This window comes from Pseudorasbora parva, chromosome 24 (genome assembly GCF_024679245.1).
Source record: "Pseudorasbora parva isolate DD20220531a chromosome 24, ASM2467924v1, whole genome shotgun sequence".
Classification (NCBI taxonomy): Eukaryota; Metazoa; Chordata; class Actinopteri; order Cypriniformes; family Gobionidae; genus Pseudorasbora; species Pseudorasbora parva.
In genome coordinates, this window is record NC_090195.1 from 5,904,703 (window position 1) to 5,932,299 (window position 27,597).

Sequence of the window (27,597 nt, forward strand, 5' to 3'; positions counted from 1 at the left end):
CATTTGTCTCAAAATTGACTGGTCAGCCATTCTTTGTCTGATTGGACAGGAGCTCTTAATTTAACTAGTGATAAAACGTTAAAATATATTGAAAACATTGATGGTGAGTAATATGTTCAAGATATATATCTAGCAAATATTTTTATATAACCTTTTATATAAATCATATTTTTATTTGAGCCACTGTACAATGAGAGCTATGCACTGATATGATTTCAATAGTTTATTTCTACCATACACAAACTGTACAACACAGCGCAGTACTGCTTATGAAATTTTAAAAGTGTAAGGAAATCCTGATATACAAACTACTTGAACTAAAAAAAAAAACTTTTTAAAAACAAAAACAAACAAAATAATTTACAGTACAGTGTATTTTACTATTTTTTCTTTTACACAAAAATTCATATCACATTACAAAACATCAAATACAAAAAAAGAAAAAAATAAATATTCCTCACAAAACTTCCTGAGCAAACAATCTGTGGTTTATAAATTAAAAATTAGGAATTACAAATCACTTAAACAGAATGGATTCTAAATTATACAGTAATTTAGGATTTCAAACAAAAGTTGATTCAGTACAATTCATTATGCTCATTTGGTCAGATAATATAGTGTTTTTATTTCCTCTGAATGACCTGTAAATTTGCTTAAACACAGTTTTTGACATCATCAATGGACAATGTGAAAACTAGATTAAACCTGCACTGATCACGCGTTTGTGACCCGCTCACAAAGAAACACTAAATAACGGAATAAAAGTGCAAAAGGGTACGTTTAGTGTCAGAGAAAGCTTTAAAAGTGCCACGACAAGGCCGTCTGTGATAGTTACACAGCAACAACAGCGCTCAGATCTGCTGCCGTGACCTCGGCCCTGCATTTACACACAAAATCAAGTGGTGCAGATTCAGTCGGAATGGAAAGCTTACTCTCTATTGCAGTGAATTTTTATAGTTTAGTGGCTTAAAGACATGAAGCGCTTTGAGAAAACATCATCCATAAAACCCATTTGAAAGCCCACTGTTTGTCTCACAGAAGAAGCCAAAGGTTGAGGAGGTCAGAAAAGAATAAAATCCGTATTGTGCCTGATCATAAAACACTTTTTTTTTTTTTTACAAGAATATCGTTACATACTTAAAATGGCGTATAAACAGTAGGTAAACAGAGTTTAGAGGCTTTTCATTCAGAAAATAAATATACTGCAGAATAAAATGAATCACCATTCACGTAATACTGCTCTACCACAAAACATATCATATTCCATGTACTCATTTACATTTAGGCACATATATGCACACACGGATGTGCACACCAAAGGCAGTTCATATGAGCAGAAACGGAAATAAATTATGAAGTCCTTCAACGTGGTGGACGATTTGATTTTTGCTCTGGTCAAGTGTCGCTGTACAGTCGTTCGGAGAGTGAATCAGATAAAATATTTTTTTTCCTCGCTCACTTATTAGAATACAGATTTATGCATGGAAAACAAATGATGTCATTTGTGGATTAATCACATTAACTACATAAAAATAAAAAATAACTCAGGGGGCCCGTAATAGACCAATAACAGCTGCTCACCAACAGGTGGCGCAAGTGGACTATTCTTACATTTGACATCAGTTATTCATTTAAAAAAACAAACCAAATCATCACGAATGCCGGCGATTAAAACTCCCAGTTATTGTACAGCAAACGCAGGAAAATGTAAATAAATAAAATTCACAATATGTAAGATTGGCCTTGCATTTTGGAGTTGCAGAAACAAAACAAAAGAACAACAGTTATGATAGCAATAAATAAATAAATAAATAAGTCAATAAATAAGATTACTGTGAGATAAATAGTACCGATGAATAAAGATAAAGATATGTAGCAATAATATAACAACACACAAAAGAACAATACGGAATAAAGTCAAGCAAACCATAGGAAATAAATAAGTGCAAAAGGAGGTCAATTCTCACTACAAGGAACATTGAGCTGTAAAAATGTGGCTGGTATTTTTCAGTGCAATGAATTTGTCATGGAATGGAGTTATTTCGACGAGACATATCTTGCACGGATCACAAAGCCAGCCCTCTCCGTGGACGATCAGACTTGTTGTGAAAGAGAGTTTGGCCTTATACGTGGATGCCCTTTATGGCCTGTCTGATGCTGTCCAATAAGGCTTTGCATTCTGGCGAGTACTCGTGCTCCGAATTGTTGTACATATCCGTCAGCGTGTTCACGTACGCTTCGAAGTTCTGTTCGTTGATCGGGCCCTGGAACAGATTGAAGAACATTCAAATTAAATGTCTCTCATCCCTTGCAAACACGCACCGTTTGAGCTCAAATCACATTGAATTCGTTCAAAAAGAATAATTAAATGAACCTCGTCTGGCAATTAAATGTTCTTGTTTTAATAACAGTTTTGGCTAATATTAAGCTACCACAGTTTTAATATAGTGCTTTGGCAGAAACTTCACTGTAAAGAGTGAAAACGCGCAGCTGGTTCCTTGAGGACATTTATCGCTGGTAACACGCTTAATATTTGTTGCTGTTCCTGCATAAGAATCATCACGGCAATATTTAATCTGATTGTTTGAATCATTTGCTGATTTATTTTAGTGTCACTCATTTATCATTGTCATAATGTATCGAAAGGTAAATGTTCTGTGATCATTTCACCCTCATGTTGTTCCAAACCCGTATGAATGTCTTTCTTCTGTTGAACACAAAAGAAGATATTTTGAAGAATGTTGGTGACCAGACAGTTGATGGACCTCATAGTCATTTTTTCCTTCTCCACAATGGGGGCCGTCAACTGTTTGATTACCAATATTCTATACAATATCTTCTTTTGTGTTCAACAGAATAAAGACACATATATAGGTTTGGAACAACAAGAGGGTGAATAAACACTTTTAGTTTTTGGGTGAACTATGCCTTTAAATCTCTTGTGATTATTTTTCCCCTCTCTTTTTGAGACAAAATGTGATATGATCTGAATTGAGCTAGAATAGAAAAGTTGGTAACACTTTATTTTAGTGTCCTTGTTACATGTACTTACCATAGCAATAACAGAAAATTATGCATAATTACATGCAACTAACCCTAATCCTACCATAATGCTATAGTAAGTACATGTAGTTAATCAATATTACTCAGTACTTAAATATATAATTACACTGTAACAAAAACACCTTAAAATAAAGTATACCTAAACAGTTTTAAACCATATTTTATTGTTCCTTGTTTTATTTGATATCCATAAAAGTACCGATTAAGCAAGCATCTTCCATATACTGATTGATCTTGATAATTATGAATATAATGTTTACCTCACTCTTTTATTGCCAAATACTATCACAATGCAACTTGATATTTTACAGTGTTTTCAGTTTCAATGATCAATTTTTGTTAGGGATACATATTTTACAAAACTATGTAAAATGATTAAAATATCAGTAACACTTCATGGTTAGACTTTATTTTAAGGTGTCTTTGTTACACTGTAATTATACATTTAAGTACTGAGTATTAAGTAACTACATGTAATTACTATGTTTAGGAAAAGGGTTTGGTTTACGCTGCATTCACATGGTGCGCCAGCAGCAACTTTGCTAAACTGAATTGTGGGTTGGGTTACGTCACGTCACGTCACTGGCGTGGCTCGTGGCAGAAGTTGAAAAGTGTTTCAACTTTTTTCATTTTTCAAGTTTTCAAGTTTTCAACTGCCAACACATGCATCAGCCAATCAGATTGCCTGTGCAAATACACTGATGCAGACGTTCATGCACCACTGGAAAAGTAGTATGATTGGCTGTTGTCATTATGAAGGTCGTGTCACCAACAGCTTCAGACACAGCCTCCATCAAGCCTTGACACATGCCACGTCACATGTGAATGCAGCGTTAGGGTTAGCTGCATGTAATTAGGCATAATTTACAGTTATTACTATAGTAACTACATGTGACGTATGTAACAATGACACTGTAAAATAAAGTGTTACCTGTACAGTTACACTTCATTTTAAGGTGTCTTTGTTACAGTGTAATTATATATTTAAGTTCTGAGAAATATTAATTAACTACATGTACTTACTATAGATAGGTTAGGATTAGGGTCTGGGTGATGGTTAGTGGCATGTCATTTATGTTATTACTATGGTAAGTAACATATGTAACAAGGACACTGTAAAATAAAGTGTTACCCATTAAATGCAATCACTAGGTACTAACCCTACACCTAACCATAACCAATGTAGTTAGCTTATATTAACCAGTACTTTCTTAGGTAAGCACACTGTAAGTGGACGTACTGTAAAATAAAATGCAACCAAAATATGTGCAGGAAAAGAGCGATCAATGTCTCACCATTTGCGGCAGCTGGATATCTGTGAGACTGTTGATGAGTGCTTGACTGAGACGTGCTAACTCCTTCAACAGACTGTCGTTGTGCTGCTCAATTATCTTATTCTCCTCCTCGATAGTCTTTAGGTTGCACTCCATGGATGATATCTGTTTTAAAACAGGGGGACACAAGGTCTTTAGCTCTGAAACAACCTTACCCACAATCTTCTCACGCAGCCGTGTGAAGGTGGAATAAATGCAAATGTTGTTTACCTGAGTCTGGAGCTGCATCATGTCTGCTTCTATCTTCAGATTGGATTCATTTAGCTCCTTTATTTCGTGATCCAAGTGCTGCATGTCTTCATTGTTTTCAATACCTGATTTACAAGAGACAAACCAGGCAATGTTAATGAACACGTCTTCCAAAATCTGAACTAAATGACTTGGTAGAGCTGTCATAACTTTCAAGGCTTTTTGTACGTCTCCTGAGAAGAAAAACGCAGAGCCTCGAAAGTTATGAGATAATACCTCACACTATGGTGATAATATGAGCAGGTCAAACATGTTAGCTTTATTTTAAGCGCTTGAATTGCTCACCACTGCTGGTTTTGAGTTTGATGGTCATCATCTCCTCATCGGACAGCTTCTTCTTGATGCTCTGGGCGTTAAGTGGACATCCTGACAAACTGTAAAGGGACAAAACACAAAATCTAAAGATCAGTACTAGCAGTCTCTGGTAGTTTTTCCTAATTATAACTACATCAATTATAGTCTAGTTTTAGGAATCATCAGATAAGAAGTACAAGATAAGCATGAGCATAATCTGTGACATTCACAGAATGTTTAAGATGACAAATGATAACATTACTGGATACTGTAAGGGTGATCAAAACGCAGAGTCTAACTCAATTAGAGATGATATTGTATATATATATATATTATTACACAATATATGCACACATACATATACATACAGTGTGTGTGTGTGTGTGTGTGTGTGTGTGTGTGTGTGTGTGTGTGTGTGTGTGTGTGTGTGTGTGTGTGTGTGTGTGTGTGTGTGTGTGTGTGTGTGTGTGTGTGTGTGTGTGTGTGTGTGTGTGTATAGACGGACGGACGGACGGAAAGACAGATAGACAGATAGATAGATAGATAGATAGATAGATAGATAGATAGATAGATAGATAGATAGATAGATAGGTGTTGGTGTGTGTGTGTGTGTGTGTGTATGTACGTTTGTGTGTGCTTGTTTTTTGAGAAATATCAGGACACAAATGTGTATAATGACATGGGTTTTACAAAGAGAAGGTGCAATATGAGGACATTCCCCATGTCCCCACTTTTCAAAAAGCTTATTAATCAAACAGGATGAGTTTTTTTTTTGAGAAAGTAAAAATGCAGAATGTTTTCTGTGATGGGTAGGTTTAGGGGCAGGGGCAGGGGCAGTGTAAGGGGATAGAAAATACGGTTTATATGGTATAAAAACCATTACACCTATGGAATGTCCCCACATTTCACAAAAACATCATATAGCTTTCTCACCTCCTGTGCGTAACGAAGACGTTGTTGGCGTGACCCAAGCCGTTGCAGCCGGGCAGGGGGCAGTGGGGAAGTTCCTGTTTACAGCCATTCCAGGAGAAGGCCGATCCGTTCATGGAGCTCTCCTTCTGCCGCTTGGTGGCGATGGGGCAGCTTCCGGCGCTGCGATGCGACGTGTATTTCCCCGACACGTGGCCCTGACCGTCACACCCTGCCACCGGGCACCTGGTGCACCACAAAGGCAATACACATTTACTATATCATTAACAACTGGACAATATAGACTGATTTGACTGAAGACTAAAGTGGTGTGATTTATACCACTAACAAACATTTCAGACTGAATTTATGCAGCATTCATATGCAGATTTCAGTATTTTTAATAACTTGTTTGGAGGGAACAAGGTCATAATCTGCATCACAAAGGTTGTTTGGTATAGATTTCTGGGTCACCGTGCCAAAACACACACAGATGTGACCTGACCCCTCGACGCGCTTAAATTAAACCCCCTGCGCAGCCCTCTTTTGTTGTTCTAAACTCAACAGGGTAACACTGATTGTTGAAGATAATCTCTTATTTGAGATTGAACTAGTTTCGCAGCTTATAACCGAGAGTCTTCCTAAACACAAATAAGCCCATATACATTCAGTTGACAATTTGATGGCTAAAACTTCCCCACACCACCGTGGAGCAATTGTCGTTTTGTCCGTAAACACCCCCCCCCCCCCCCCCCCATTTGCATAGTTGAAAGACTTTTCAAATACCATTAAGAAGATTAATCCTGTGAAATGCTGATTAAAACTGTATTCAAAACTGGAAAAAAGGGCTGGAGTAATTCTATCGGCACACGCAAAAAAGTCTGCGCTCCGACGGAAACGCACTCCAGTAAATAATTACGGGCATGGAGGTTAACGTGCCGCCGATGGAAAACATAAGCCCTAGCAAGTTGAAGACTAGAGTGGTGAGGAGTTGGCCAATTTATTTTGCTGCTCACTTTCCCCCTAGGTCAGTAATGGAATGACATAAATTGCACATAATTGTTGTGCGTCCTCCACAGGGGGGAAAAAGCACATGATTTGGAGGTGGCTGACCCTTTCCCTGATAGCCCATATTGGAAGAGGTGAGAGGTTATCTGGGATAGTACAAATAGCTTGTCTGCAGGCCTATATGGGAAAGGTTGTTATGGCAGTTTTGGCTCTAATACACTGACTAAAACAAGACAACATTACGAATCCAACGCTGGCCGTCGAGTCCAGCTCCGGGAATGGCGTCCCTGACCACGGAACAACGGAGATGGGCCATATGGCCGGCAATTTACAATAATCTAGCGACATTACAGACGTGGCCAGGGTCCGCTTTCCGTTTCTCCACCCGTCCATTTCTCTGCCTCTCCGTTCCTCCGTTTAATGTGCACGGACCTGCTACCGTCTAATTCCTAAGCTCTTGTCTTTGCATTAGTAATTAAAAATGAAATACTAGCCCAGATGCAAAAGTAGGAAAGCCCTGTCACTCTGGGTTGGACTTCGGATTTAAGGCTGGAATCAATTCAATTAATTTTTTTCCTCTCCATAGTATTATGTTTTTTAAAGAGCAAACTGCGGCATTAATTGTAATTAAATGAGATCTTACAGTAAAACGAGGAAAGAGTTCCGAGCTCACTGAATTAAAAAAGATTATATTTTTAATTTTAATTTTTAGGAACCCAGTTCCACAAACATGAACTATCTTTAAAAAATAAATAAATAAATATATTATATTATATATAAAGGACATTTTCATCTAGGAACACAGTGTTTCCCAAAAAAGCAATTACCGTCTTATTTCCATGTGCGTTGCGTTTGTTTTAAAGGTTGATTATATAGGTTGTTTTGATAAAAAAATAAAAAATAAAAAAATAATAAAAAAAAAATAAAAAAATCAATGAATATAATACCATATAAGATTTTTTGGGGATACAGCAAAACACACTGTAAAAAATGATCAATACGTTATAAGAACTAAACAGAAGTTGAGCAATTTTCTACTTTTATAAGATTATAAAGTTATATTTTATAAAAAAGATTTTTGTCAGTTTAATACAGTTTACGTTGAAATGACTTCCAATGACAATCCAAGTTGATTGTACTTAATTTAAAAATAATAAAGACAGTAACTTTTTTTTATTTTTATAGCGCATTATGTTTTTGGCGCTTAATTATTCAAAACATTTGTCATTAGTTAATAATTAAAAAAAATTCAAATATATTAACAAATCCCTTTTATAGAGAAGCTACAGACATTTGATACATTTAAAACTTAGCTTTATTTCATGCTAGGTTTATTTAATTTTTAAATAATTGAATAATAGTTCTCAAACTTTGGAGGAAAAAAAATGGACCTCTAATACTTCAAAAAAATAATATATATTTTAACTATATATATATTGTCGGTGCATATTCATGTCGACATATTTTAAATCTTTCATTAAATAAACAAGAAAGTTTGTGTCAAATGTTGATGCTGTAGTAAACACATTGAGTTTATAGTAAACCCTTTCTCCTAAATCAGAATAAAAGCACCAATGGATGTCATTGTTTTTGGTGGTGTCTTACTTCATCTCCGGCTCTTCTTTGTCCTCCTTGCTTGGCGTGAGCTTCAAGCTTCCTTTCCTGGCACGAGGGCACCCTGACAGACTGGGAAGGGACATGACATATGTGACGAACCTTTCAGAAGTTCAAGCGTGCAGACGTGTGTGTGGGAAAGATACTGCGCTGCGTTTACTGCGTGATGTTTCAAGCTTTGACACCTGTCGTGTTGCCATTGAACAGGGGTCATTACCTCAACAGCCGTGAAATGCCACAAAGTATTTACTCTTCGGCGATTACCCGGTTTTAAATGCAAATCATTTAACCCACTGAGTGCCTTTGTGTGGTCTGATGTCTAAAATCGATTATAGTGTAACATCTTGAATTAGAAATCACTGGTTTAAAAATAAGACGTTATGTTATAATAAAAAGCATGACCATTTATGTTGTGCAAAAAAAAGAGAAAAAAATGGCTCTACAATTTCATCTTTCATTGAAGTCTATGATTATTTTGGAGAGGTTTCCTGTCTAATGAGACGCTCACCTCCTATGAGATGCATAGTTTCCTGTCACATGGCCTGAGCCGTCACAACCAGGAGTTGGGCACCTTTAAAACAAATAGAAATGTATGTCACGATAATCACAATATATATAAAAATAATTTATATTATTATTATATTTATTTATTAATTAAAATTATGTATGTATGTATGTGTGTATGTTTGTATGTATGTGTGTATGTATGTGTATATATATATATATATATATATGTATGTGTGTGTATATATATATATATATATATATATATATATGTATGTGTGTGTGTGTGTGTGTGTGTGTGTGTGTGTGTGTGTGTGTGTGTGTGTGTATATATATATATATATATATATATATAAATATAATGTATATACAAATATTCTTAATTAATTAATAATAATACATAAACATAATAATAATAATAATAATAATAATAATAATAATAATAATAATAATGTTACTTATAATAAATATTTATACTTATAATACAATTATTAAAATAACGAGTACATTTAATTAAAATAAAATTAATATAAATGTAAAATTAAATGAAAATAGGAATTTAAATATTATATATATATATACACACACAAATATTCTTAATTAATAAATAAATATAATATTAACAGAAATTATATATATAGCCAACACAACCAGGAGTTGGGCACCTTTAAAAGAAATAGAAATGTATGATTCATGATACATAAATCTACATAAATATAATCTTGGTAGAAATTATATATACTCCATATATAATTTCTAATAATATTATATTTATGTATTAATTAAGATTATTTGTGTGTGTGTGTGTGTGTGTGTGTATATATATATATATATATATATATATATATATATATATATATATATATATATATATATAAAATTTGTATTAAATTATATTTATAATATTTATATATATATATAAATTAAGAACATTTGTATATATACATCAAATGTAAATTGAAATATTCTTAATTAATTAAAACATAAATATAATAATAATAAATATTTATAATTATAATACAATTATTATAATAATGATTACATTTCATTTAAATGAAAATAAAACAAATGTAAAATTAAATTAAAATAAGACTTAAAATATTATTCAAATTAAAATAATAGTTAGTATTTATAATGGTTCATACAATATATATTGTCCATTTTTTATTTACATCATTACATTTACATTATTTCTCTAAAATCTCTGCAACTTTAAAACCAATACACATTTTTTTTTTTTTTATGAATTGAAACTTTTTCTAATTCTTACTTTAGCTCTTGAGAATTAGCAGCCATTAGTGATTTCAGGGTCTTATCAGCCAATGGGCAACCAGATACACTAAAAAAATAAAAAACAGGAGAACATAATGTATATTTTTCAAGATTTTGCTGCTTGGAAAATAAAGAGGGTAACGGTGGACGATCTCCTTACCTTCTGTGTGACGCATAATTTCCTGTCACATGACCACTACCATCACATCCTGGTGTCGGACAACTGCAAAGAGAATAAGGACCAGATGAAAGAGCAACGAATGCTTACAAGTCTATGATCTACTCAGACATGTGCTAATAATGAATAAAGTCTTTATCACCCTATCATGTGAAGATATAAAAAGAGCGGTCCATATGATGTTATTACCTCATCAGCTCTTTTTTGGTGTCTCTTATGAGCATTTTGTTTTTTGCACTTGCCATGTTAGCGTCCCCATTGTACGCTTTATCCTCTAGAGACGCCTTCTCCAACTGATCCATCTACAAGACAAAGAACAGGATGTCAAAGCACTGTGCACTTCTGAAGTGAAGTCATGATGGTCACTGTAAGCACAGCCCCTAATAGTCTGTGAGAGGTTTGATGCTGCCTAAGTATGCTTAGTAAAGCATATATCCATTTAAACTCCGCTGTAATCCCTCGTAGTGTTTATGATGGGAGAGCTGGGTGTAAAACCTTTGGATTTACTTACATTTTTTTATAAGGTAAGTATCTTTGACAACCAAATGTCAGAGGTTGAATCAGACAAACACACAACTGTCTGGGTTTGTTCTCTAACTCCAAAGAGGATGAAAAATTGCCAGGTTTTCAGGAACGTTCTTCTTTCATGTCAGATCACAACAGACAGCGTGCCTGAAGGTTGTGGCTGACCCAAGGAGATAATTTAGATGAATAAATAGAAAGTTAAGGGTTTTTATGTTGAATATGTTCCTAATGTAGCGTTACATCAAAGTCAAAGAGCATTCAGACAGCCTGGCATTCCTCAGGACATTATTATAATTAAACATTTTTTTATTTTTCCACCCAATCCTATTAAGAGTTTCATAAAATTTTAGGGTCATTAAGAATTTAAAAAATACTTAAGAAAGGATGCATTAAAGTGATCAAAACTGACAGTAAAGTCATCTATCATTTCAAAAAATACCTCTATTTCAAACAAATGCGGTTCTTTTGAAATTTCATCCAAAAAATCAAGCAGCACAACTGTTTTCAACATTTTGATAATAAGAAGAAATATTTTTTTGAGCATAAACCGGCATTAAAGTGATTTCTGAAGGATCATGTGACTCTGGAGTAATGATGCTGAAAATTCAGCTTTGATCATAGGAATAAATTACATTTTAAAATATATTCACACAGAAAACAAGTTATTTAAAATGGTAATAATATTTCACAATATTACAGTTTGTACTGTATTTTTGATCAAATAAATGCAGCCTTGGTGAGCATAAGAGACTTCTTTCAAAAACATTTAAAAATGATACCAACCCCAAATGGCTTGACATTAACTTTTTTTGCTGACTAGCCACTGTGGCTAGTGTTTCCAAAGTTACTCAACATTTCCACTGACTACAATCATGATATTGATACCATAAACTGCCATATAAATATTTTTAATATTCTCATAATTTGGCAGCAGGTATATTAGGCTGTTGTCACTTTAAGCCCTGACACACAGATCTATTATACTGTTACACGTTTTTTTTTTTCTCAACTATTAACATTTACTTAAAGTAAAACATAACTGACTGTGTTTATGAATACTTAAAGACCGGCATTTTGACATTGTTTTGTGTGTATCTGACTGTTTAAAGCTACTGTGTGATATTTTCCCCCATCTAGCGGTGTAAAGGTATATGACCATCCAGTGAATAATAGTTTCTGTTCCTCTCAATTCTGATTTCGTTTTAACTCCTACGGTGGCCGATTTAGTCCAAGATTAACATGGCTTCCAGTTCGACCTCGTCCATGAGTGTTCCTTCAAGAGGTTACTTTAGAAACTATTATAACTTGCAGTTATTAATTTGTCAGTTAACATGTAGGTTATGACATCTATGTAAAATGAATAATAGTTTGATGTTATTTTTGTAATTTTTTTTACCATTTCATTGCTAACATCAGCTATCAGTTTCCTAGACGAATGCAAGCTAATCTTAGTAAAGTAACTTTTATCAGTGCTATCGTTATTTTGTATATTGTGCGACATCCTACTAGCGTAAGGCAAAGTTTACATTGTAGCCTATATCATTTTTTCAGTGAGCAGAGATCAGTTGATGTGACGGAGGATGCGAGGGAGAACTAGAGGTACGCGAAAGGCGAAGCTTGAATTTACGGGTATGTCCCTCTTTGGCTAATGTACTTTCAAGATGGAGGGGCAACATGGCGACCGGCATTCAAACCCCTAAACCCCGGATGTGTTTTCAATGGCATATTATAAACTTACGAGAATACTTTATTACTTGAAAGGAGTAAATATACATTAATGAGCATATATATTTTTGAAATAACTAAGTGTTTTTAGCTAAGAATAAACTAAAAAAGAAACACAGTGTAGCTTTAAGCGCAATAAGTGCCAAAAAATAACTGAATTTAGTACTGAGAGGCAGATTTATGTGCGTGCACTTTGGGTACGAGAACAAAATCTGTGGGTATGAGTAAAATTATGCGAAATACATATCCTGTAACCCCAACAATATTCAACTGGAGCAAATGAAATGAGTAAGGGGAGGCAGGTTTGTGTGTAACACGCTTTTGGAGAGATGAGAGAGCGAGAAAGAGCAACATATTTTTGACAACGCTACATTGCACTTAGTTTATTATTTCATGTCTTTTTAAAAGACTACAATTGTGATGCTTTGAATCAAAAACACCTCTGATTGGCCATTGTGCTCATTAACTTATCGGATATGTCTGTGATTGGCTAAAACGATCAACACTGGGAGCATATAAACGCACACAGAAGTGTTTTGAAAGCGGGGACAGGAGCGTTTGAAAGCACAAACAGGTTTCATTCAAACGTGTACAAGCGCTCAGTGAAAAGTGCTATTGATGTATATTTACAATTTGTTTTTGAAGCGCTGATCATTGTAGCCAATCACAGACATTTTTGATTAGCGTGTGAGCACAATGGCCAGTCAGAGGCGTTAACGATTCCGCTCAAAGCGTCACAGTTTTTACATTTCAGTAAAGACTTGGTTCGGTGGAAGTTGGTACTTTTGACAACACTAAGCGACTGTGTTACACGCCACTGCTGAAATACACACGCATTTGCCGGATTTGCGAGAGTTAATGTCAAGCCCTGAACGTGATGCATTTAAACCTTGAGATTTTACACAATATATTACCTGGACTTTAACATTCATCCCATGTATGAAATATTTTACAAACACCACCAGTAAAAGTCCTGGTTCATTCTTCAGTAGCTGTCTCTGTCTCACCTCTTTGTCTTGTTGCACAGGTGTTTTGCTGTAGTTGAGCGGCGTGTCCCAGGAATCCCGTTCATAGAGGACGCGGTAGATGGCCGGGGAGATCTGCAGACCTGCCGCTTTGACTAGAGAAGGTTCAGGTGGGGTGAACAGAGCTTCTCCTAACACTGGCATCACAGGAGAGTCTCTGGCCTTTTCTCTCTTTTTCTTCATACTTAAATCCAGCGTTCCGTTCTCGTCTACCTCAATGAGCGAGTCCTGAATGAAAAAGGAACATAAGAAGCCTTTTAGATAACCGACCTTTGATAACTAGAGCACTTTTATACCAGAAAATACTGTTCTGAAATTGTTTTCCAAGCTTAAAAATTAAAAAGTTAGGGTTAGAGACTTGAACAAACCCCTAACTCTCAATATTACAATTATGTGCGTAACTCATCCATCCTTGTTTGTTACGACAGTGTGTTCTTTTACTTTCTAAACAAATTAAAGTTAAAAATGTTGCCTGGCATGATTGAAAAACAAACCATCTAAAAACTTGGATAGACACTTTTGGCAAGTAACTAACTACCGGCACTACCGTTCAAAAGTTTAGGGTTAGTAAGATTTATTTATTAATTTTTTTGTAAAGAAATTAATACATTTATTCATCAATGATGCATTAAATAGTTTCAAAAGTGACAGCAAAGACATTTAAAATATCACAAAAGACTCAATAAGACTCGAATCTGCTGTTCTTTTGAACTTTCTAAATATCAAAGAATCCTGGAAAAAAATGCATCACTGTTTCCACAAAATATTAAGCAGCACAACTATTTTCAACATTAATAATAATAATAATAATAAATGCATCCTGAGCACAAAATCATTATATTGGAATGATTTCTGAGGGATCATGTGACACTGAAGACTGGAGTAATGATCACTGCATCACATTTGAATCATAGAAATAAATTATTTTTTAAAAAGATATTCAAATTATTATAAATATATTTCACAATATTGTTGTTTTACAGTATTTGTGATCAAATCAATGCAGTCTTGGTGACCATAAAAGACTAAAAAAACAATCTTACCAACCCCAAACTTTTGAAGAGTAGTGAACATACTACAGTTATCCTATAACAATAAAAAAAGATTCATTTAAGTTCATGGACACAGGTATGGATTAGAGTTATTTTTCTTCTAGGGCCCTATGATGAATGTTTTATGCCTTCATTTGGTTGCCAGAAAAATTTAACTGCACAACACAGAATTTAGTAATAGAATCCAGAAAACATAAAATTTCTCAAAAGGAATTTGAGAAAAATAAATCAATAAATAAAATGTATTTCATAGGGCCCTAAACATGTAATTTTTGTGAAAATTTTAATAAATTGTTGCTAATTTGAGTCCAAAAAAATTAAATCCACTAAAATTAAAATTGAAAAAATGGATTTTGGAAAAAAGTTTAAAGGAATTTGAGAACAAGAAATGTCAACCAGAGTGGTTTTAGGTCTCAAACATTAGGAGTGAGTTTTAAAGCTCTGCGTTGTTTAATATCCTAAGTTATATCACCATCAGATGTGCTGGTGTGTGAATTCGTGTTATGGCGAAGAGTTTTTATGCAACTTATTAACTGCATAAAAATGCGTCACACATGCGCCAAACAAAGGAGAGCTTATAAGGAACTAATAATGATAATTCAGATGACAAACCAAATATGGCACTCTCTAACCAGCTCAAACCGAACGGCAGCGCACCTATCGAGTTCATCTCTGCGCACGATGTGAGTTTTTCTCATCTGATGACATTCTCTCCAGCCTCAGAAACAAGTGAGGTGACATCTTTCTCTCACACTTCCCTGAAACACTGCAAGACGTAAACCGTATTCTTAGAAAAAAACAAGCGACTTGGCACAAACAGGGAAATCGAGATACTTAACATGCATAAAGACATTTCGACGCAGACATCAGCAGATGACAGATCAGCTAACACTGTTTTATTCATTCGCTCAGTTTGTACAGTATACCTGCTCTCTGCCCACTGCGTGCTGGGACTACGAACGGCCTGTGTGGTGTGTAGGTGTGTGAAGCGTTTCACGCCATACTTCTGCGAGTTTCTCTCAGTTTTATCTCTCTGCGTCTAAGAGGAAAACCTGCTTTGATCAAAGCTACCAAACTGTACATTATGTTTCAAATTATTACTAAATATACAGCATTAGGATCCTGTATTGATGGTTTCATTATTTTAGAAAATAGAAAAAAGTTTAATTACATAACAATGAGCAAAATATGTTGTTTTATTTAGTACTGTCCTGAATAATATCATTTACATGAATGATGTAAAAGGTAAAAACATTCACTGATGCTCCAGAAGGAAACAGGGTGCATTAAGAGACAGGTTCAACTTTTTGAATTTGAAAATCAAGGTAATTTGTACTTAATTTGTCTTCTGGGACACATGTAAGTATCTTTTGAACGGCAGTACTAAATTAAAAAAAAATATGATCTTAAAACGAAAAAAATAACATTTAAACATCTTCATCCTGTTTAAACGTTTTTTTTTAATTCTCTTAATGCATTGTTTCCTTCTGGAGCATCAGTGAATATTTTCAACTTTTATAATAATTGTGTATGAGTCTCTCAGTTGTCTTTAATGTGAAAAGATGGATCTCAATTATTTATATATATATATATATATATATATATATATATATATATATATATATATATATATATATATAGCGCTCACTTTTCCACTTTTGTCTGAGAGAAATGAACACGAAATGTTGCAAGCTGGATTCAAACATGTGCTTCTGCTAACTCCTACGCCATGACTCCAACATGCTTTTTAATACAGTTTTGACAACACTATCCATTTTTTACATTTATCCATTATATACATATGCATATTAATAGTTTGTTCATCTATTAAAAAGAGGCTCAATAAAAGAACATAAGTGTAAAAGTGATTCAGATATCCATTTTCACACTGTAACATACATAATCTGGTGGCCTGTGTATGTAGACTTTCCTTATTTAATTTAAATAAAAGAGTGATGTCTATTAATCCCACAACCAATTGATTTAATCCAACTTCTCATAGATCGTCTGTTAGAGATCAACGCCAAAGGATCTGTGCGAGCTTATCTAGGATAATATATTACTTAGCAAAATGTCTTTGACCATCTGCAGTGAAAAAAAAACAAAAAAAAAACATGCTTTCTCCTGTGAACAAGAGAAAGCCCCAACATTACCATTAGCGCAAGTACAAATCAAATGCACGGCCACATGTTTTACAAAAAGCCTTATAATTGTTATAGAGAAGGAAGCTGTGATTGTATTCCCCCCCAACTCTTTTTGATGTGATTACACAAATTCTCCTTTGTGTACATTAAAGCTTTAGGGGCAGTGTGGGTAAAAGAAAAAAAGCTCCCCACTCTCTTGTTGTTGTGCCACCAGAGGCAACACAGTTCTCTGTGCCAAAAAGTGTCTTTTGATGTTACTCCTCTTTTTCATACACAAATCACAGTTGTTTCAGAATGACCACATTAAATACCTTTTTCTGAGTGGTCTAATTTGATTACCTTTGTGGATGATGCCAGGGGCCGGCTGGGGGGCAGGGCCTCGCTGTTGTCTCGGCAACGGGTGGAGAGGTTGAGGATGGCTGCGGATGCGATGTTGGACTGGAGGGCGTTGCTTTGGGCTTTATGGCGACTGGGGCTGTTGTCTCCGGGCATGATCATACGACCACCAGGACCCAGAAAACAAGGGAACTGAGCGGCTGGAAAGGGTGGTTACAGTTAGTACTCAGGGAAAGAATCGTTAATGATGCATCATATTATGCAAAAAGATGTGATCTAAAAAAGAAGATCTATGCAGACAGGCAGGTTTTTTTTAACCTATTTTACAATATATATAATAATATCATTTATTTTAACCTGCCATTCTACATAGATGTGGATTTGTAGTTTCTCCATCTCTGCATAATGAGATCAGTTATAATTTATACCTTATTGTAGAATTATGTAATTACTTGATTTTCAGTTACTGCACTATTATGGTTTGTATGTCTGTCAATAATAAAAAATACCTTATTGTAAATATTACTAATTAAAATATTTATTTACATTTATATATATATATATATATATATATATATATATATATATATATATATATATATATATATATATATAAGTTGACAATGCAGAGACAACTAAACGTTAGCCATATGTTCATTTAATATTGTATTAATAATACAATATTCAGTTAATGTTATATTAAAAATATATTACTCAATTAACCTTCAAATAGCTTACTCATAGTTGTCTCTGCATTTAAAGGAAAAAATAAACATCTTATATATGTGTGTGTGTGTGTGTGTGTGTGTGTGTGTGTGTGTGTGTATGTGTGTGTGTGTGTGCTTTTTATAAATAGAATTTGTTTTGTGCAAAATGTGAATGATGTTTTCATGTGCAAAGCTCACTGTCAGGGTGTTGCTATGCAGTTGCTTCGGTGTTCTGAGTGGTTTTTAGTGTTGCTATGTGGTTGCTAGGGTGTTCTAGGTGGTTGATCACTGGCCTAAATCAGACAGCTTCATAAAGATTGTATAGAGCAGATTGTATGACACAAACAAATGACTGCACATGTGCTGCTCTAAGTCACACATGATGACACTGAAAACAAGTTCTTATTTTAAACAGTAATGTCAGTGCATGCTGGGTAACCTTTGATTTGAAACAAAATAGACACTCACAGTCAGGAAAGTGTGAAGATTCGTGACTCTGGTCGGATGCCATCTGAGCTTGCTTGCCAAAGACCTGGGCGTCAAAACTGGCGTAGTCAAAATGGCCTTTAGTGTACTTGTCCATGTCTTTGGCCATGCTGGCCTGCAACGCTGCCATAGGATGTGCAAATCTGTATGTGAAGTCAAATTTCTTCATGTTTCCTAAAGGTCTAAATAAAGAAAAATCAAGACTTCAGAATGTTTTTATTGCTGCTTATTATTTTGCATAATATATGACATTTCAAATCAGATTGATTTATTTCTATAATTAAAAGCTCCAAAAGAATGTATGGCAACCCTTTATTTTGATGGTCCACGTTAGACAATCTAATGTCTAAGGCCCAGTTTACACCCCGTATTAAGATGCGCTTTGGTTGATCGGATCACACAAAGACGAGGGAGACACATTCCCGTTTACACTTTTAATGCATCTCTTTTGTCCACTTTCAACCACTTCTGTCCTGATTTCTTCGAGAGGAGGGTCTATGGGCGGGTAAGTTTACGTGTTTTTTCGGATCTTCTGATATAATGGACTAAATAAGCACAATTTACATATGAACGCGCCCAGAGACGACAGAAAACATACAGAGAGCAGCAGCTTACATTTCTGCTCTGACAGCAGCAAGAACCTGCCGAACGCTGTGAGTGGTGATGTCTTTAAATTAAGAATGGTGAGAGAACAATGTGTTTGGTAAACAAAACTGGGGTCTCCGGCTGACAAAATTTAAATCCCGCCTGTCTAGCGAGCTTTATACATTAGGTCAGTAGGCGGAGAGTCGGCGGTCTTTTCAAACACATTCGACCACACAAGCGTTTACACTATAAAAGCAATCTGTTCAAATGCGTTTTTGACCACCTCTGGTAGTGGTCGAAAGTTTCAAACGTTTCAGACCCCGCTTACACCTGTATTTAGCATTGTCCACTTGATCCAATCGACTAAAACACAGCTTCATACCAGGTGGAAACAGGGCCTATAAGTAACTCTCTACTTTTCAACTTATGTAACTACATATCAACTAAGGGTGTGTTCACAGTTCGGTTCTCTTGGTTCTTTTAGTCGGGAGCAAAAAAGAAAATTATACATTTAGTCCTGGTTCGTTTAGTGTTCACACTACCATCTTTAACGCCAAACTTTAAGGTACAAAACAAAAAATCGGCTTCCAAAAAACTTGTACATATATGATTGTACATGATGGCGCTGAGAACTCATGAAGATAAAATGTGTAAAAGAGTCAAAACTGGGGCAGGAATCCCTCCGTCGTACACACAGACAAAGATGTGCTGCGAGGAGACGCGGTTCTGACGCCTGTATCGAACTGAGATGGGCAAAATCGCCACTGTGCTGAGAAAAAACTCATGCGTCAGCATTCATCCTCTTGCTTTTGGTTCGTTTGCATATCTTTGGTCCGTGCTGTGTTCATATATCATTCGAACTGCACCAGAGTTCATTTGGACCCGTCTTTTCAGGGGTCTCGGTCTGCTTGTTTGGTGCACACCAGAGTTCGGATGGCAGCATTCACCCTTATTCAAATGAGCCGCACTAACAGAGCAATCGCACCAGGGTTTGTTTTAATTCAACCAAACATGCCAAGTGTGAACACACCCTCACTCTCATTGGAGTATTAGTAGACTGTCTGCTTACCATCTGCTTATTCTACTAACAACTAAACCTGACCTAAGTGTCTACCACAGTCTATACTGTAGTGAAAGTTACTTATAGTTAGTAGGATGTCATCGAAAATAAAGTGCAACCGAGTGAACAATAAAATGTTATCATCCTTCAAAAAGTTGATGCGTGTTCTTGTTTTGAACCTCCGTAAGACACAGAGCTTCTCCTAAAGGGAGGTTTATTACCTGGCCATTCTCTCTGCGCTCTGTCTGCACTTTGTGGGATCCTCCGGCGGTTTGGAGATCTTTTCTGCAGCAGCTATCGGGCAGCCTGAGAGACTGTGTGAAAACAGACATCACAAGTGTGGAGTCAGTCTCCTCGTGGCCTCCTCTGGGTTGTTAACTTTATCTTAATTGAATTTGGGTGCATTAAATAGTAATTGTTCAATTAAAAAGAGTCCGCTGGTTTCTATACGATAAACATCACATTGTTTTATGGTTTACTTAAGTGTCGTTAACATTTAGCTCTGATTTTCCTGATAGAGGGAAACTGCACATTTTTTTTCAAGTAAATGTCCAAGTTTTCACAGCAAGTGCGTCTCTTTTTATGGGGCAAATGAACATGTTTGACCTTTTAAAGGTGTCCTATTATGCTTTTTTACTTTTTCAATTTTCTTTAATGTGTTATGTTGTGGTTTAAGCAATAATTCCTGTCCAAAGCATATGTAACTAAAGGAGGCGGGGCCTGGTTAAGTTAGTTAGTAGTGTATTGAAACTTGAGGTGATGGTAAAGAGCGGGGCATTTCGCAAACACGCTTAAAGCGGTTGACCAATTACAACACTCTGTTCCAGCTGACCAATCAGAGCACATTGCACTTTTCAGAAGGAGGGACTTTATAGAGACATTACTGACAGACTGGGAAGAGAATATCTGAAAAAGTTATGTTTTTTGAATATTTAAGCATGAAAAATTATTCTAGTAGACCACAAAAACTAAATCAAACCGTTGACATAGGGCATAATAGGTCCCCTTTAAGGTGGTTCAAAGCATTGCAACGGTGCAAAATAGAGTAATAATAATACTAGGCCTATTATATATTTTCTTTGGGTCAAATTCCCATAGTAGTTTAGACGATTGGTAATGTTATTTTAAACAACATAATTTCCCCCCAGCGACCGCTGCAGAATATCAGTGCAAATCTGCGTACAACGAGAAAGGAGGTTTATACAGAAATGAATAGAGTGTAATTTGAGTAAAAAAACAAAAACAAGCTGTTTTCATTGTGCCCACCTTCTATGCGTGCTACGGTTACTGTTGACATGACCTCTTCCTGTACAGCCAGGGGTCGGACATTTAAGGACGTTTTCGTGCATGGCAAGGACTGTAAAAAACAAAAATATATAATAAGAAACTTTTCACATAAAGAAATAGAATAATTCAGCATTTTGTGTAATTCACACAAGCTCATAGTTCAGCTGTTTTTAAAATGTAATGCTAGCTGAAGTTTTCCATCAAAGTCATTCTTTGTAAGTGGAAATTGTGTCTCCCTTCAAATTTGGACATGCAAAAACATTTTGATTACCATTTAAGACACACACACATATTGTTGAAGTCCTATCCACTATCCTTAGTAACTTTTCACTCTGTTCATAATTAGTTTGGAGGATGTGCCCGTCTATTTAGGCTGCATCCGCGGGTCCTTTGATTTGCAGAATGCTGCCTCTGGTTTAGGAGTACATGCTTTCATATTGAAGGAAAAAAAGGGAAAGAAAAACTTAATTACATTTTCTGTTCCTTTTGTCACATCGCTGTTTAATGGCGAATGTTTGTTGTGCTACTCTCAAATGGAGAAAACAGCAAGTGAAAAGTTGCTTCCGGAACGCATTTGTAATTTGCATAACGCAGGAAATCAAGCCTCAGTTGTGTTGACGGCTGAAAATTTCTTCTTTTTTTTTTTTTTTTACAGCTTGCAGAATTATGGTTTCCACTGGAAGGCTCAAGATAAGTAGTAAATACATTAAATGCATTTATGTACATAATTGACATGCAAATTACATACTTTATATTTGTGATTTAAAAATTAAGGACAACTCTGATTTATTGAAATCTTGAAAAAGGATGCTTCTTCAAATTATGTTTAATATATGTTTATCATATTTATCAAATGTTTTTTAATCATTTAAACATTTTGTAGAAAAATTTGGCAAAAGCAGAATTGCATTGTTGCATGTATAAAGTCTGGTTCATTTAAAATTATAATATGATATAATACCATACAATACACATCAAATATAAAATGATTATTACACAAACACACATGCTTGTTTTTGTGAAATGTGGGGACATTCCATAGGCGTAATACCATTAACGCACCTAAACCTACCCATCACAGGAAATATTCTGCATTTTTACTTTCTAAAAAAAAAAATCCAGTATGATTTATACGCATTTTGAAAAGTGCTTCATATTTCACACTCTCCTTGTAATACCTATGACATAAAACAAACACAAAAACATGACCCCCCCCCCCCACACACACACACACACACACACACATTCTTTTAAAAACAGAAGAATCTTGCATTTTCTATCACAGAAAATAAATAACTATTAGATACTTTTGTAGCATACATTTAAATACAATGCACTTCATGCCATGTCTCTATGCAGAAACGCTGAATGTAATACAGGCTGGTTGGTTAAGCATTCACCATGTAATCTTTTATCCCTCAGTCTCTGTACAACTAAACCTTGATCATTAGTATGGCATGAATATTTATGGGCTGAAAATGATCACAGTGTTGTTATCGCTAATTGTATTTGTTCTGTTTGTATTGTACTGCTGTGAAGGGAGGAAATGTGTCTAATGTCCTCAGGAAGTGATGCGTAACATGAGAACAGACTCACTCTCTGGGGGCACTCTGACTTTGTGGGGACATCCTGATAGACTCCGGTGATGAGGGTAGAGGCCTGTCACATGACCCGTCCCATCACAGCCCGGGGTCGGACATTTGATGTCTTTCTTTTCTGTCCGAGGGGAGTCTATAAAGCACACACGTACACACACACACACAGAGAAAAAGAGAGAAACAAACGGTAAAACAGTGCTCTTCAAGAATGTGGTTTTAGTTCATCCCATCCAGTCACGCGTCTCTCTTTGTAAGCTGAAGCGCATCCTGTAAAAGCATGCTGGGTATGCATGTATTCATCCGTGACATTAGTTAAGGCTGCGGTCTTACACAGGGCACCGTTTTCTTAGCACTGATCCATAGAGAGATTATCTTCAGAGATTACCCATTAAACAGCAGTCATCACAAGAATCAAAGTGCTTAAAGCTCACATCATCATACTTTACTAGGATTTATGACTTAATTTATGCTTATGGTAAAATATCTGGCTGATACCGATAAAAATTCCAGCATTCAAGGTTACAGGGATGTCATCAGAAGATTTACTTCTTGTACTTGTACTTTTTTTTAATAAAACATGTTGGTTATTTACTACTAAATATATTCAGCCAAAATGTTTTAGCACTTAAGAGGATTTTATTTATCTATCCCTCTGGGCTAAAATCTCTGTATGTCTCTTGCTTTTCATATGCTGATTTTTAGTTTTATTGCAAAAACACATATGCTATGAAATGGTATGAAACAGGGGCTTTCAAAAGGAGTCCAGAGAAAACAGTAAATAAAATAGTAAATAAAAAATAATAACTTTAAATAAAAGGTAACACTTTATTCTTACAGTGTCCTTGTTACACGTTACATTTAGTTACTGTAGTAATAACAGTAAATTATGCATAATTACATGCAACCAAATCGTAATCCTACATACCCCTATAGTAAGTACATGTAGTTAATTAATATTACTCAGTATTTAAAGGGATAGTTCACCCAAAAATAATTTCATAATTTAGAAGCTCAAGTTGTTCCAAACCTTTATGAATTTCTTTGTTCTGCTGAACACAAATGAAGATTTTGGAAGATTTTGAAATTTGGATGAATTTTTGTCACCAAGGAGATCCAAGCAACCACTGACTACCATAGTAGGGGGAAAATACTATGGTAGTCGGTGGTTGCTTGAATCTGCTTGGTTACAAACATTCATCCAAATTTCAAAATCTTCCAAAATCTTCATTTGTGTTCAGCAGAACAAAGAAATTCATAAAGGTTTGGAACAACATGAGGGTGAGTAAATGGTGACCCAATTTTCATTTTTGGGTGAACTATCCCTTTAAATATATAATTACACTGTCACAATGACACCTTAAAATAAAGTGTAACCAAATAATAGTAAGTAAATAAATTAGATTAAAATAAATGTTGACACTTTATTTTTGTGTCATTGTTACATATCGTTAGCCTCATAGCATAATAGCCCAGATCATATTGGCCAAAAAATTGACTAAGGCAATTATGCTATGAGGCTAACCATATGTTACAAGTAGTCACTTAATTATGCATAATTACATGCATCTAACCCTAAACCTCACCCTATAGTAAGTACATGTAGTTAATTAATATTATTCAGTACTTAAACATATAATTACACTGTAACAAAGACACCTTAAAATAAAGTGTAGCTTAAGAAATAAATAAATAAAGGAGATTAAAATAAAAAATATTAGTTCTAATATTTAAGAAAATAAATAAAAATGCTTAACATAAAAAAAAAGGTTATAATCAAATAAATAAACAAATATACAGCTCTGGAAGAAACCAATGTTAAGAGGTCTCTTAATTTTTTTCAGAGCTGTATATTAATATAGTGAGTAGTAAAAAAACATAATGCAACTTAATAATAAAAAATAATAGTAGTTTTTATGCCCTAATACAAAGAAAAAGGTTTATGGAAAATTAATTATAAAATACTTTCTTTTGCAGTAAACAAAAAAAAGAATAAGAATGTAAAATTTTCACTAATACCATAAATAACTAACTGGCTATTCTTTTATGACGTTTATTGAAGAGTAGTGAGTAGTAAACAACTGGAACACTGCCTAATTTGTAGTGAAGATATCAATATTAAAGCTGTAGCTGTGGTAAAGTTGTAGTGAAGTTAGGGCCAAGAATCGAGAAGTATTCATAACCGGTTCCACAAAACAGATGGCATGACCGAATCCGTCGACCGTTGAATTAATGACACCAACCAGCAAATCACAAGCACATAAAGTGCAACTAGTGACGTCCGATGGTCGAATGAGTTACTCTTTTGAACGACTTTAAGGAATTAAAAAGCTGAATCTCACCTTTGCTGCTGTGGTACATGGTGCGAGCGTCTATCTCCAGCATCCTCTGCTGCCTCCGGTCATGGTTCATCTGCTCCAGGAGGAACCGGTCCATGTCTTTGTAGGCACTGTGGATGACCTGTCTATGTTCAGACTGCAGCACCATGGCCTGCTCTAGAAGACTGAGATTCAGGCGGGCCCTGTCCAGCTCCAGACGTCTGGCCACCAGGCCTGGACCCCAAACGACTCCTCGCTCCTCCATCCTGGGCGTCTGGAGCTCCTCCTCACTGTCACTGAACTCTCTTACAGAGCCGTACTCCTCCATAAAGTTCCCTGCGCTGTTTCTGTTAATGTAAGCAGAAAGAGCGTCTTCGTGGAGCTGCTGACCTATTCGGAGTCTCTGTATAAGAGCATCGTCTGCAGGTGGACTGGGGCTGTGATGGATCCCGTTGACTTTCGTTAGGGACGGAGGAACGCTCCATTCTTCCTCGTCTGCCTCTCTGTCTGGAGACAGATGATAGCTGGCTCTGATCTCCTCCTGATTTTTGCCTTCAAAGTCCTGATTGTGTTCCTCCTCTTCTTGCTCATTCTGGTGCTCGGATATCTGAGCCACCAGGTCTGGCGAACCCTCGCTCGTTTGTTCCGACCACGACAACAAGTGGTGAGACTTTGCGTTGTGATAGACAGAGTCTTCCAGAACATCACTGCCGTCGAGCTCCTCATCTGAGACACAGAGGAACGGATCATCAGTTAGAGCTCATTAGATGATTGTGTTTGGAAGTGAAAGACTAACAGATGGGTTTCAGATCCTTCAAAATCACAAGTTGAGACAAATATGACAGCTTCAGTTTGGGATTTGGAAAACATGAAGGGAAACACAAAATATGTCTCTGAGCACATTTATAAACTAGATAGCTAGATAGATAGATAGATAGCTAGATAGATAGATAGATAGATAGATAGATAGATAGATAGATAGATAGATAGACAGACAGACAGACAGACAGACAGACAGACAGACAGACAGACAGACAGACAGACAGACAGACAGACAGACAGACAGACAAATATAGATGGGTTTCAGATCCTTGAAAATCACAAGTTGAGACAAATATGACAGCTTCAATTTGGGATTTGAAAATAAAACTTGAAGGGAAACAAAATATGTTTCTGAGCACATTCATAAACTAAGAGGATAGATAGATAGATAGATAGATAGATAGATAGATAGATAGATAGATAGATAGATAGATAGATAGATAGATAGATAGATAGATAGATAGATAGATAGATAGATAGATAGATAGATAGATAGATAGATAGATAGATAGATAGATAGATAGATAGATAGATAGATAGATTAATTTAAAAACTACTTAAAAAAATACAATTTTGTCAAGATACATGAAAAACATTATGTGTCCCAAATGCATACAAATATTTTAGTATTTACCACCACATCTAAAATCACCATAATTTTCCATCCAAACTTGAGTTTATTAACTGAAATATACACATAACCTGACCTACTTGAAAAAATAAGTAACATTTATAAAATGAATGAATGTTTTAATTTTTAATATGCCCTCTTCATTTAATCTTCCATCTGTTCAATAAACGCAGCTGTGTTTTTTAAAGTGCGTTGCTTAAAAATGTACTGGGATTTTTTTTTTTTTTTTTTTTTTTTTCAAATCCACAATGATATAAAGCTGTAAACGCTAATCAGAAAGAAGCATGATTTGCTAAACTACAGTTGTACTCTTGATGATAAATCCATAAAGCTTATTTGACTGGGGTTTATAGGGCGAATAATTCCTTTTTTGACAAATCTCAGATGTTTTATCCCTTAAAATCACCTTTAAACGACTCTTTGGAATCGCAACAGACCCGATTATATTAAGTAATCGAGTCAATGATTAACAAAAGAAAACTATCAGCTGGATTGATTTACAATCCACAACTGATCTCTCTGAAACTTCCCCACCGGGGTTAAAGCTCTTAGGGCACTATAGGGTTTAAAGTTCAAAATACAGCGTTAAGCATGAGATGCATCTATCCTCTTAGAGGGCCTTATGCCACCCTCCAAACCATATGCAACCACTGAGTTGATTAGATATTAGAGCATTTTGGCTGCCGCCACATGCGGTTTCAGGGGCTTCTAATGGGATCATGCTGCCTTAACAAACAGTTGCTAGACTTAAAGAGCATATAAAGTAGTCCTGCTTTTAATCCCCCCCCCCCCCCCCCCCCCAAAAAAAACATCCCTAAATGGGGGATAGAGAGCTCAGTGGCATTTACAATATCGCCCGTCTCTTGCCAAAAAT

The 27,597-nt window shown here is 35.4% G+C and overlaps 1 protein-coding gene across 1 annotated transcript in view; it reads right to left on the bottom strand.

Moving 5' to 3' along the window:
• Positions 1-358: 358 nt before the first annotated feature.
• The window catches only part of st18 (ST18 C2H2C-type zinc finger transcription factor), a 70,828-nt gene continuing 43,589 nt past the window's right edge, over positions 359-27,597 (bottom strand). The window contains exons 6-22 of the mRNA XM_067435288.1: positions 25,295-25,996; positions 22,954-23,088; positions 21,337-21,427; positions 20,292-20,384; positions 18,408-18,607; positions 17,236-17,432; positions 13,683-13,928; positions 10,615-10,727; positions 10,408-10,470; positions 10,246-10,314; positions 8,980-9,042; positions 8,463-8,543; positions 5,874-6,095; positions 4,932-5,020; positions 4,608-4,711; positions 4,359-4,502; positions 359-2,264 (exon numbers count right to left, since the gene is read on the bottom strand). Of these exons, the coding sequence (XP_067291389.1) occupies positions 2,124-2,264; positions 4,359-4,502; positions 4,608-4,711; positions 4,932-5,020; positions 5,874-6,095; positions 8,463-8,543; positions 8,980-9,042; positions 10,246-10,314; positions 10,408-10,470; positions 10,615-10,727; positions 13,683-13,928; positions 17,236-17,432; positions 18,408-18,607; positions 20,292-20,384; positions 21,337-21,427; positions 22,954-23,088; positions 25,295-25,996 (2,753 nt within the window). The 3' untranslated portion in view covers positions 359-2,123. The remainder of the gene's footprint in view (positions 2,265-4,358; positions 4,503-4,607; positions 4,712-4,931; positions 5,021-5,873; positions 6,096-8,462; positions 8,544-8,979; positions 9,043-10,245; positions 10,315-10,407; positions 10,471-10,614; positions 10,728-13,682; positions 13,929-17,235; positions 17,433-18,407; positions 18,608-20,291; positions 20,385-21,336; positions 21,428-22,953; positions 23,089-25,294; positions 25,997-27,597) is intronic.